We start from the raw sequence: 12,598 nt of genomic DNA, 5'->3' as shown, positions 1-12,598 counted from the left end.
AGCAAACACTGCTGAAATCCATCTGTAATCTTGTTTTTCAGCCAGATGCTATTGTAAACCTATTTGCTGGCCTTGTCACCACCATCCCAATCTCATTCTTAAACTTATGGTCTATATTTGCTACATTTAGATTATGCTAATTATAATCTATGAAAGGCAAACTTCTGAAGGCCTTGCAAATTACCTGGGTGCTCTACCTGCTAGCTCAGCAGTCCCCAACCATTTTGGCACCAGGGACTAGTTTCATGGAAGACAATTTTTCCATAGATGGGGATGGGGGGGAAGGCAGAGCTCAGGTGGTGAAGCAAGTGAGGGGGAACGCTGTAAATACAGATGAAGCTTCACTTGCTTGCCCACCGTTCACCTCCTCTTGCTGGGCAGCTGGTTCCTAACAGGCCATGGACCAATACCAACCAGTCCATGGCCTAGGGGTTGGGGACCTCGGTGTTAGAGGATCCTGCTTTTTACCATAACCAGCTATACCTCTCTCATCAACAAACTGTTTAAGCCATTCTAAACTAATAAAAAGAGTTTAATGCTCTTGAATATCAGAACCCATCTTCTCCCTACTATTAAATTATGGTTAAAACTCATCTCTGCCAATGATTTTTACTGCATTAAATATAATTAATTCTCCAAACACCAGGACAACTAGAATCTGTTTTCTTAACAGTTTTTACTGTATCAATTTAAAAACATTTTATGATGAAAAGTACGTACAATTCTTAATTATGCAGCTAAAATACTAAATACTAAACACACAAGTGGCAAACTGTTACAGAATGATTTCCTGGAACCAACAGAATTAGTTATTTCCTAGGAGAAGTCCTAGAGAAAAGCAATCCCAGAGGCCCAGATGGTTTTACTTCCTTGGGATGTGGTATTTTAGAACCTTCTTTTACCTTCTGCTGGAATGTAGAAGAAGGTAATTATTGAAATTGTTTAAAAATATATAAGAGCTCCAAAATAAATGGTAAGGTGATATTAAGTAAAATGAAAGAACTAAAAAATATCTATCTGAAAATCAGAAAACCAAACTTCTAAATTTCTTTTACTTTGAAGGGGTGTGGTTGGAAAGGGTGTTGAAAAGTGAGTAGAGTAAAACATTTAACATTGTGGTTTCAATACTATCTACTGCTTCGATTTATTCCAACAGTTCTACTACAGCAGCCACCTAATTCAGTGCTAAGCCTCTTGAGGAGTTAACAGCACCCAATAAGTCCTTCCCAGGACTCTCCAGCCAAAGACATTAACACTCAAATTGGGAACGAAGCCCAGGTAGCAGTTGCCTGGCCTGTAAAGGTCACAGTTCACCTGAGCAGGCTAGAAATGCTAAGATTAGATCTAGTTTTACCTCTATCACACACAGACCTTATTATAAAGTATATCTAAACTTATTTTATTCTAACTACTTTCTAAAAAGAAGAGAATTATTGTACTTAAGACCTGAAGTATGAAAGTCAAAAAAGAGAAACAGATTTTTTTTCAAAGTCAAAAAAGTAAACCCATTAAAAGTTCAAAATTCAATGAACTTTGCCAATTTTTTTTTGAGACAGAGTCTTACTTTGTTGCCCAGGCTAGAGTGAGTGCTGTGGCATCAGCATAGCTCAGAGCAACCTCAAACTCCTGGGCTCAAGCGATCCTACTGCCTCAGCCTCCCCAGTAGCTGAGACTACAGGCATGCACCACTATGCCCGGCTAATTTTTTGTATATATATTTTAGTTGGTCAATTAATTTCTTTCTATTTTTAGTAGAGACGGGGTCTTGCTCAGGCTGGTTTCGAACTCCTGACCTCGAGCAATCCGTCCGCCTCGGCCTCCCAGAGTGCTAAAATTACAGGTGTGAGCCACCACGCCCAGCTGAACCTTGCCATTTTAGGAGATTTTGGGTAAACAAAGATTTGGTGGAAGATTCTCATCTACTTAACACTTTTCAAACAATTTTTTTTCTCAAATGTCTTAGAAATTGGAATATTTTCTATACCTGCTATAACAAGTTTTGGATTAAAAAGGGTTTGTGGTGAACTACCATACCTCAAGTCCCTACCCACTCACCTTCACCTAGGGAGAGTCAGATTTCAGAAGTGCCCTTCTACAATCCAGATCAGCAATTGAAAAAGTAAAACAGACTTTGAGAAACAATCCTAAGCAAAATCTTATTTAAATGTCAGGTAGGATTTGATCTCCAACGTAATCCTTAGGAAATAAGATAATTTTCTAGTATTAGGAAATCAATACTCTACCCAATGGATCTGAAAATTCATTGAATAAATTTAGGTCAGTATTTTTGAAGTGCACTAGTATACACTACCTGATTTAAAGCCATATCTAAACACTTAAGACAATCAGTTTTATTTATAACCTAACAGTACTTACTGATGATCACTACTTTGTAGAACTCAAAAGAAGCTACTTTATATTAGATTCCATGATAACCCCAAAGGAAAATATATGATGACTGAACAGTAATTTTTCTAATCTCACTCCTAACTAGCAAAAGTGAATCACTTGCCAGCATTTTTACTTTTGGAGGTGACTTACTCAGGCCCACACAAAGGTCTTTGGTCTGGCATTTGTGCTATACAGCAAACTATGGAGTCTAAGTAATCCCAGTTTACTGACCATCTACTCAGAAACTGGATCAAGCTCATATGAGGGTTATTTTCTTTCATAATAAAAACAAATAGGTCAATCTCTGAAGCTGGAGTAACATTTCAAACAACTATATGAGCAAAGGAATTTTGATGTGTGCTATTAAGTGTAAACTCTGCAAATTCATCATATGTTTACAAAAGGCCTTTATAGTCTACAAATATGTAAGCTTCTAATACTACTGCCAGTCACGTGCAGAATATGGAACTTTTAAACAAATCAGGAAGCCTCAATTTATTTATCTTTTAAATTGCTTTAAATTGCAATGCTCAGCTGGGCATGGTGGCTCATGCCTGTAGTCACAGCTGGGAGGCAGAGGTGATAGGATCATATGAGGCCAGGTGTTTGATACTAGTCTGAGCAACACAGCAAGACCCCATTTCTTAAAAAAAAATAGCCAGGTATGGTGGCATGTGCCTATAGTTCTAGCTACTTGGTAGGCTGAGGTGGGAGGATCACTTTGAGCCCAGGCGTTCAAGGCCGCTTTGAACTATGATCATGCCATTGCACTTCAGCCTGGGCAACAGAGTGAGATTCTCTGTCAAAAAAAAAAAAAAAAAAAAAGCAACACTCTTTACTTAAGCTATAGAAAATTTCTATAACCACAATGAATAAGAAAAAGTTTAAAGATACACCAGCAGGTTTACACTTCTTGAAAATAAACACACACTACAAAAAAAGGTTTAAATTAGTTTACGTAAAGATTCAAGTTTTCGGCCAGGCGTGGTGGCTCACACCTGTAATCCTAGCACTCTGGGAGGCCGAGGCAGGCAGATTGCTCCAGGTCGGGAGTTCTAAACCAGCCTGAGCAAGAGCGAGATGCTGTCTCTACTATAAATAGAAAGGAATTCATTGGTCAACTAACATATATAGAAAAAATTAGCTGGGTATGGTAGCATGTGCCTGTAGTCCCAGCTACTCAGGGGGCTGAGGCAGTAGGATTGCTTGAGCCCAGAAGTTTGAGGTTGCTGTGAGCTAGGCTGACGCCCCAGCACTCAGTCTAGCTTGGGCAACAAAGCGAGACTCTGTCTCAAAAAAAAAAAAAAAAAAAAAAAAGGTTCGAGTTTTCAAGAGTGGAGGTAAGTAAGTAGGTATGGGCCTCATTAAAATAAGACACCAGGCCGGTGCAGTGGCTCATGCCTGTAATCCTAGCACTCTGGGAGGCGGGAGGATCCCTCAAGGTCAGGAGTTCGAGACCAGCCTGAGCAAGAGTGGAAACCCCATCTCTACTAAAAATAGAAAGAAATTAATTGGCCAACTCTAAAAATATATAGAAAAAATTAGCCGGGCATGGTGGCACATGCCTATAGTCCCAGCTACTCGGGAGGCTGAAGCAGGAGGATCACTTGAGCCCAGGAGTTTGAGGTTGCTGTGAGCTAGGCTGACACCATGGCACTCTAGCCTGGGCAACAGAGTGAGACTCTGTCTCCAAAAAAAAAAAGACACCAAAAAATAACTACTTCAAAAAAGAAATAATATGATAAAATCATTCAACTATCATAATAAGTCATAATAGATACAAGATGCTACCTGGCAGGCATAAACAAAAAGGCCAAAAAATCTGAGGAGAGTTAATATTCCATCCTTAAAAAAATGGATCAGAATCAAGGTCATTCCTTAAAACTATCATATCATTTTGTGAAAGAGAATAATTTAAGACTGTATCATGTTAGAGGTAATCTATAGGAATAACCACAGGAAATCAAATGAATCAGCTTCTCCCACCTTCCATGTATTAAAATTTAAAAACCCATTGTTAGGGGGGAGGGGGCATGGGCAACATACATAATCTTAACATTTGTACCTTCATAATATGCTGAAATAAAAAAAAAAGAAACAAAATCCATTGTTACATTAATGGCTTCTTTTAAGCTTTCAAATCTATCATTATTTCAGACTTCCATGGCAAAAAAAAAGCCTTTAATGTTTAGTAGAGCAAACTGTCAGCATTTACATTTCATTCATGACTCACTGCCCAAGATGGGAGGAAAATGCCACTTACCCTGAAGATAAGGCAGTCTGTGAAAGATTGTGGAGAAGAGGCACCCAAACCCACACACAAGCAAGTATGCACTAGTGCACTCATGTGAGCAGGGTGCCTGGGATGCCACATCCCGAAAGGACATTTCTGTAAGCGAGACTCATTAATCCAGCATGGACGGAGAAGGAAGAACAGCAGTAGACAAGACAGTCAAGAAACCTTGGCATGTTTACTAGCTTCTATCCTCAAAGGAACATTAACAGGCAAGCTTTCTTATTTTTCTTCAAGTTTTCCTTTCTCTTTATCTAAATATTAAATATGGATCAAAGAATGAAAAATACAGAAATGAAATCATTCAGTTGCACCATTATATGGTTTTCCACTTCCACATTTTAAACAAGACTTTTACAATGGCAAAACTGTTTTCTCAAATGTCTGTTAATAGTACCCTTCCAAAGTTAACTGTTTCTGATCCTTGCTTATGATTTTTTTACAAGTCTCAGAGCTGTGTGAGATATATGATTTTTATAAACAAAATCTTAAAATTACATTATTAAACTCAGAGGTTGAAATATACAGTACTTGGGAAGTTTTACCAAGAAAAATTCTGTGGTAGGGATTGGCTTTAACTGGGGATAAGCATCCATTATTCAATGCTGCTATTACTAAACTGCAACTAATCAAAATTCACACTGTATGTATGTTAAAGGCCTAAAGTTTAGGATTCAGAGTTATAAATCAGCTATAATTATCTACACAGCCTCCTGAAGTAAGTCAACCTTCAAAAGAGAACTTTTTATACTCTGCTGGCACCAGGATTATGAAATTACTAAATTCTTTTAAACGTCTTCTTTTTTTGACAGAGGTCAGGGTGGTAGTGGTAGTTAAGAAACTTTATAATGTTTCACCTTGTGCTCATACCCACTCTTTTTTTGCGATTAAATATGTAAAACTGATTAAGAAGATATATATTCATGGACAAAACAGTTTTTCTTTTGCTCCTACAGTAACAGGAAAAAGGATATTTGTGTTAAGTTTCAATGCCTATTACCAGTTATATTTTTGTTGTTTTTTTTTTTTTTTTTTTTTTTGCTGTGGGAATAGGTTTGTTCCTTCATTACTCACTTATTACCAAAGTAGGGATGAATTAACAAATTCAAGATCACACGTAAGTAACTTTTCAATAGAGGCTAGACTATGGAAAAAGTCTTCAAGAGCTATGGTTTTGAGGTTTTGTAGAAATTAGTTTTCTTTTGTATGTGTAAAATCCATTTTAAAAGCATGAGTTTGGTTTGCATATGCTGAATAGCTATAGCTAAAACAAAACGATAGTGTTTTTGTGTTTTGCTTTAAAAATATACTCCAGAGACCAGGTACAGTGGCTTACACCTATAATCACAGCACTCTGGAAGGCCCAGGCAGAAGGATCACTTAAGATCAGGAGTTTGAGGTTTCAGTGAACTATGATGACACCACTATACACTAAAGCCTGGCCAAAAGAGTGAGATGCTATTGCTAAAAAATAAAAATAAAAATCCAAGTGGGATATGGGACAAATGACAAGATAAACCTTTTCCAATGTCAAAAACAAAAACACACAAAACCCCCCCCCCAAAAAAACTATTAAAAGTACATAGCATGTGTGTCAGCCCAGAAGATGCACAAATGACCACATATCCAAACCTGTTTCTGCTTTCTTTTGGAATCTGCTATTAAGAGAACACAAACAAGCATTAATGTTGCCTCCTAAATTTATTCTTTTTAATTTGGTGGTGGGCTCATAGATTTAAAGTCAGAATTCAAGTTCTCTTATAGTTTTGGCAATGCCAACTTGGTGAAAGTTATATGCCTAGTTCTAACAAAAATGTTTTGTTCCTAAGAAACATATGCTTTAACTTGGAGAAAACAGAAGTTTTAATTTTTTTTTTTTTAAGCAATCAAGACCCTAGTGAACAGAAGTTTTAATTTTAAGTTTTTTAAAATTTAAGTTTTATCATCAGGTATCAAGAAAAAAGAAAGTTTACCTTCTTTCTCATGGTCTTATTGGTAAATAATGCTAGCAATGGACAGAAAAATTTAAGGAAAGTTATCCAAGTTCCCTATCTTTTGCCATTGGTCTTTCAGTAGAAAATGTTTGATCATTATTTGCAAAGATGATATCCAAAAAACACCCCTGTACTGACAACGACTTCTGGTAAGAATTTAAGTTACAGATTATAACTTTTCCCTCTCTTATATGATAGTAAGTTCATTAAAATAATATTATAATTGCTCAGACCTGATTGAGAAGCACCAGACTACCTACAACTGATTTTTCATTATGTAACAACTACATTTACTGGCTTACTCAATGCCCTTGGTGAGCTCCAATCTCATGAAGGACTGGTTTTAAGTCAGGTTAGGCTGGAGGCTGTTTATCTTGGTCAGTGGTCCCCAACCTTTTTGGCATCAGGGACCAGTTTCATGGACGAATTTTTCCACAGACTAGGGTGAAGTGGAGTGGGGGGTGTGTGGCATGGAGCTCAGGTGGTGATGCCTGGGCTATTTCCTAACTGGCCATGGACCGGTACCAGGCCATAGCCTGGGGGTTGGGGATTACAGATCTAGGTACCAAAAGAGCTATAAAATGAGATGATGAAATAAATTACCTGATTTTATTTTAAATGCTTTTCAAAACCTACACTGACAGGAGTCAGAAAGAGATGTTTAAAACCCCAAGATCTGCATCCATCTTCAGCCTTCTTTACCACTTTTTCAGAACAGGTTGCTATAATGAATGCAATCTCTATTACTCATTTATATTTTATTTTATTTTTGAGACATAGAGTCTTGCTCTGTTGCCTGGGCTAGAGTGCCATGGCATCAGCCTAGCTCACAGCAACCTCAAACTCCTGACCTCCAGCAATCCTCCTGCCTCGGCCTCCCAGAATGCCAGGATTACAGGTGTGAGCCATCGTACCCTGCCAATTTTTGTTTTTTATCTATCTATTTTTTTCTGACTCCCCTCCACCCCTCTGCTATTTTTGTTGCCTGTGCTTTTACACCTCTTAGCCATAAAATCTCTGCCTAGGTCAATATCCTGAAGTGTTTCCCTTATGTTTTCTTCTAGTAGTTTTCTAGTTTCAGGCTTTGCATTTAAGTCGTTAATCCATCTTGAGTTGGTTTTTTTATATGGTGCAAAACAGGAGTTCAGTTTCATTCTTCTGTATACGGAAATCCAGTTTTCCTAGCACCATTTATTGAAGAGGGTGTCTTTTCTTCAGTGTATGTTCTTGGTACCTTTGTTAAAAATCACCTGGGTGTAAATATGTGGATTTATTTCTGGGTTCTCTATTTTGTTCCATTGGTTTATGTGTTTTTATTCTAATAATATAACTGTAGCCTTGTAATATATTTTGAAGCTAGGTAGTGTAATGCTTCCAGTTTTATTCTTTTTGCTGAGGAATGCTTTGGATATTTGGCATCTTTTTTAGTTCCATATGAATTTTAGGACTGTTTTTTTGTATTTATGTGAAAAATGATATTGGTATTTTGATAGGGATTGTACCTAATCTATAGATTTCTTTGGGTAATATAGTTATTTAACAATATTAATTCTTCCAATCCATGAGCATGGGATTTCTTTCCATTGGTTTGGGTTAAGAGGTGGAGTCTTTACGCTTATTTTAGGGCATCTTTTTATGTGCTGATGAGACCAATCCAGTAGAGAACAAAACTTGATAATGAAGAGGGGAGAAGTGCTGAAATGATGCCCCTGAATAATAAGTTAGAGGGGATAAGAGCTAGTGGAAAATCAGTTTTAGATAGAAGCAGAGATAGCTGAGCTATGGTAACAGGGAGAAGGCAGATATGGTGGTACAGGTTGGGAGGTAGGTATAAATGGATGGGAGTCCATAAAAGTTCTCTTATTGTTTTGATTTTCTTAGTTGAAGAAAATTATATTTCAGGCAACTCTAATAAATAACAAAAAAGTAGAAGCTACTGGTCTACAATAATTTGTCTTACTTGACCCACTCATATTAAATCATGCTGCTTTCTTCTCCTAAAGATGATCATTTGTTTTTATATACATCCAGTCAAGGAAAATCTAGGTATCTGCCAATAGCTCAACACATACAAGGTTCACCAATGAACATATATAATAAACAGGAAAGAGTGACAACAGTTAATCAGATTTATTTTTATGCCCTGGTAGAAGGCTCATTTATATTATGATAAATCACTTATTTCAAGTTTCAGATTATAGAATATTGACTACCAGTTTTTCCTCTAAGAAAAAAGGAGAATGCTAAAATTTCACAAGTAAAAGTGAAATGCACTTTTCACAACAGGAGACTTTGACTTTGTGTGGAGAAACACAAATTTTTCAAGGGTACTTACCAACAGTGGTCACAGGAGGCTGGGAAGGGTACTGGGAACTTGTTGTGGCAGGATATGGACCACCAGGTGGGTAAGGACAACCTGGGTAACCACTAAAGAAAAGAACAAAAAACATTAAACATTAAGATGACCCAACACCATAGTATTTTTAAGGATCCCATTATGGAATTTAGGCTTGATATATGGTTGTTTTTACCAGTTATTGAATTTATAGTTTTAGAGTTACAGGTATTTGTTCAAGTAAAGTTCTATGGAAATCTCATTAATGACATTAGTATATAGGGAAATGATTTACTAGGATTTACTAGTATATAGGGAAATTATACTATTTAATTTTCACCTGTGGTTCATAGGTAACCTTTACAAATATATAATCTGAAAATACTCCTCAAGTAGTTTATTCACACATTTGTATCAATGCCAGAAGGAACATGCCTTAGAGGTATTCTCTTCTAATCTCCTATCCAAAAACCTCTTACCTATAAATATCATTTATAACATACCTGGCAAATGGTCATCTTTCTCTATTGAACACTAAATGTCATTTTAATATAACTTCTAAATAATAGTCCTAAATTTGCGTTTTGGAAGATTACTCGAATATCTGAAGACTCCAAACACTCAAATATTTGAAAAATTCTAACATTTTTCCTTAGTCTTCTCTTCTTCAGGTTAAATGTTCTTAATTCCTTCAGTCATCCTTCATAAGACATGATTTTCATATCTAACCATTTTCCTCTGACTGCTCACTAGTTTATCAGTGTTACCCTTATCACACAGAAGTAAAATAGGATGACTACTAGCTTCCTGTTAGTTGGACAATAAATCTTGATTAATTCCACTTTAGCTACAATTGTCAGGTTTGTGATATTCGCAATTCTGATCAGCATATCTTCTATAAGTCCATTAAAATTACTGATTAAAAAGATCTAGCCCACAGCCCTGGAGCAAAAGCTCTTTCCAAGTTCATGGTCATTAATGCTTTTTTCAGTGCAGTGGTTTGAAGTCTCCCCTATTTGTACTACCAGTTAACACTTTATAACTTGTCCCCAACAAAAAACTATATGTGGCTTGCTGAATAGTTGATGTAATCATGGTACTCTCTTATCAGTTTAAAAGCAAAAAGGAAAAATGTTAAGTATTTTTGTTTATAGTGGACACATGCTGGAGACTACTGAACAGTACTTTTTTTCCTAGTCTCTTTAGTAATCCATGCTATGATCTTATAAGGAAATACCATTAATCTTACTGAAATTTATCTTACCATTAAAATACCATTAATCTTACTGAAATTTCTGAATCTACCTTTTTGAAAACTGAGATAACTGCTCTTTTCTGGAGTTTATTCCATTTTGCATACCTTTTCAAAGACAATCTGTGATCATATTGCTGAATTTTTCAGTAACTTGGCATAAAACTCTTCTAGGCCTATAGATATTAACTTCAGAGAACTCTGTTTATTTAGTTTGTTCACTTTAGTTTGTTTCAATTTAGTTTGTTCCTCTTCATGGTTATTCTCCATGTTCAGGGTTAATAACTTTTCTTAAGTAAACAAATAATTGGGCAGTACAATTTCTGATCTTTGTAGATTATTAATCAATTTGTGTTATGTAACAAATCTTTTTCAAAGAGCTTTTTTTTTTTTTTATTGGTGAAGTGAAGCAGTGGGAATCAAAGCTTTTTGACCTAAGTTTTCTAAAAGAATTTTCCTATGCTCTTCTTATGTTCCTGTTTCTTTATGTACCCCCCTCTTCAAAGTTTATTATTTTTTGTATTCAAGGTACTGTTTCTACATGCTTGAGGTAGGAACTAAGATATGAATCTATCTCTCCCCCATGAAAGCTATTAATTAAAACAGGGTAAGATCCCTGTAAACAATCCTGACAGAAGGAAATAACAAATGCTAAATAAAAGTTCAGGACACACACAGTGGAAAATCAATATCAGCTAGAGATTAGGGAAGGTTTTGGGAGATCTGGACTACCTATGAAAGTTGCACCTTTATTCTCTTCACTTCTCCTACCCATAACCACATTTTTTCCAGCTATACTAGAGTGTTCCCTACTCTCTCCTACAATATTTTTTTGCTTTCCCACCTTTGCACACATAAAATGAGTGAGCTGGACTTGGTAACTGGTAAGTTTCCCCTCAGTTATATAAACTGTCATGACTCTTTGCTGCTCCTTTAATCTCTAGTTGTTTTTTAAGGTCATCTTCATAAACCAGCTCTTTCAACTAAGAAGTTATCTCTAAGTTCTCACCTTCAAACCAGATGTGACCTCTCCTTTAGACCTCTGTTTATTCATTACAGCACTTACCATTTTCTGTCTTTTCTGGTATCAGCACTGTTTCCTAATAATCTTAATACATGCTTGGTAGTACATATACCAAAACTGGAACAATCACTCTGATAGACCTTTAAGTTTCCCTGTGTACATGCTGCAGGTGCCACAAAAAACTTTTGAAAGATCTTAAGACTTAGAAGTGAACTTAAAAATCATCTAGTCCAACTCTGTATAGCAACAAGAGACTATCATCATAAAAGTTTTAAGATAAAAGAATGTTCTTGAGGCACTGATTTATTAGTTCTACTTTGGGATCAAAGGAGAAGAGAAAGGCTCTGAAGTTCTTTTGCCAAGACCTTTTATATACAGAAAGATACAGATGGCAATTTAAATAGTTACCTTTTAACAACTCATCAGCATGTTATGTTTTGAGAGTAAAGATTTTAAAGGAAAAAAGTATTATATCTCTGGGACACTTTCATGGTTATCTAAGACAAGTAAGATTTACATTTCTGTCAGTATTTTCAGCCTTCATTTTTTTTTTTTTTGAGACAGAGTCTCACTTTGTTGCCCAGGCTAGAGTGAGTGCCGTGGCGTCAGCCTGGCTCACAGCAACCTCAATCTCCTGGGCTCAGCGATCCTTCTGCCTCAGCCTCCCGAGTAGCTGGGACTACAGGCATGCGCTACCATGCCCAGCTAATTTTTTGTGTATATATATATATTTTAGTTGGTCAATTAATTTATTTCTATTTTTGGTAGAGACGGGGTCTCGCTCAGGCTGGTTTCGAACTCTTGACCTTGAGCAATCCGCCCGCCTCGGCCTCCCAAAGTGCTAGGATTACAGGAGTGAGCCACCACGCCCGGCTCAGCCTTCATTTTTACCTACAAGTCTCTTTTAAATGGCTTTATTGTTCAGAAGTCCATTTCCTAATTGTACCTTCAATAATAATTCCCTCTATATCCAAAGTTCCTCTTTACTAGCAATTTCTAATTGTAAAGGCTTGCAATTTTAAGGCTTCAGACAGGATTCTATTTCTAGAACTTAATCAGAAAATTTAGGGCCTCAAGAACACTAAAACATATAACCTGCTTAGATATTACTATCATAAAAATCTTTCTCTATTTTCCCTTACAGATGTTCTTCTAGTCTTTGCTTACCTATCTAAAGTGCTAGAATGCTTACCAACTTTTGAAGCTGGTCTCTAAAATTAAGAAAGGCCCAGAAAAGAAATGTTTGCTAAATTAACATTCAAGATCCTGGATATTATATATGTACATACACATATTTATCTATGACAAG

General features: G+C 36.4%; 1 protein-coding gene across 3 annotated transcripts in view; it reads right to left on the bottom strand.

The window, feature by feature from the left end:
* TSG101 (tumor susceptibility 101) overlaps positions 1-12,598 on the bottom strand; it is a 37,471-nt gene that overhangs the window by 4,863 nt on the left and 20,010 nt on the right. For all 3 annotated transcript variants that reach the window (XM_012780621.2, XM_012780623.3, XM_012780622.3), the window contains one exon: positions 9,014-9,105. In XM_012780621.2, the coding sequence (XP_012636075.1) occupies positions 9,014-9,105 (92 nt within the window). The remainder of the gene's footprint in view (positions 1-9,013; positions 9,106-12,598) is intronic.

This window comes from Microcebus murinus, chromosome 4 (assembly GCF_040939455.1).
Source record: "Microcebus murinus isolate Inina chromosome 4, M.murinus_Inina_mat1.0, whole genome shotgun sequence".
Taxonomy (NCBI): domain Eukaryota; kingdom Metazoa; phylum Chordata; class Mammalia; order Primates; family Cheirogaleidae; genus Microcebus; species Microcebus murinus.
This window is presented reverse-complemented; position numbering and strand designations above follow the sequence as displayed.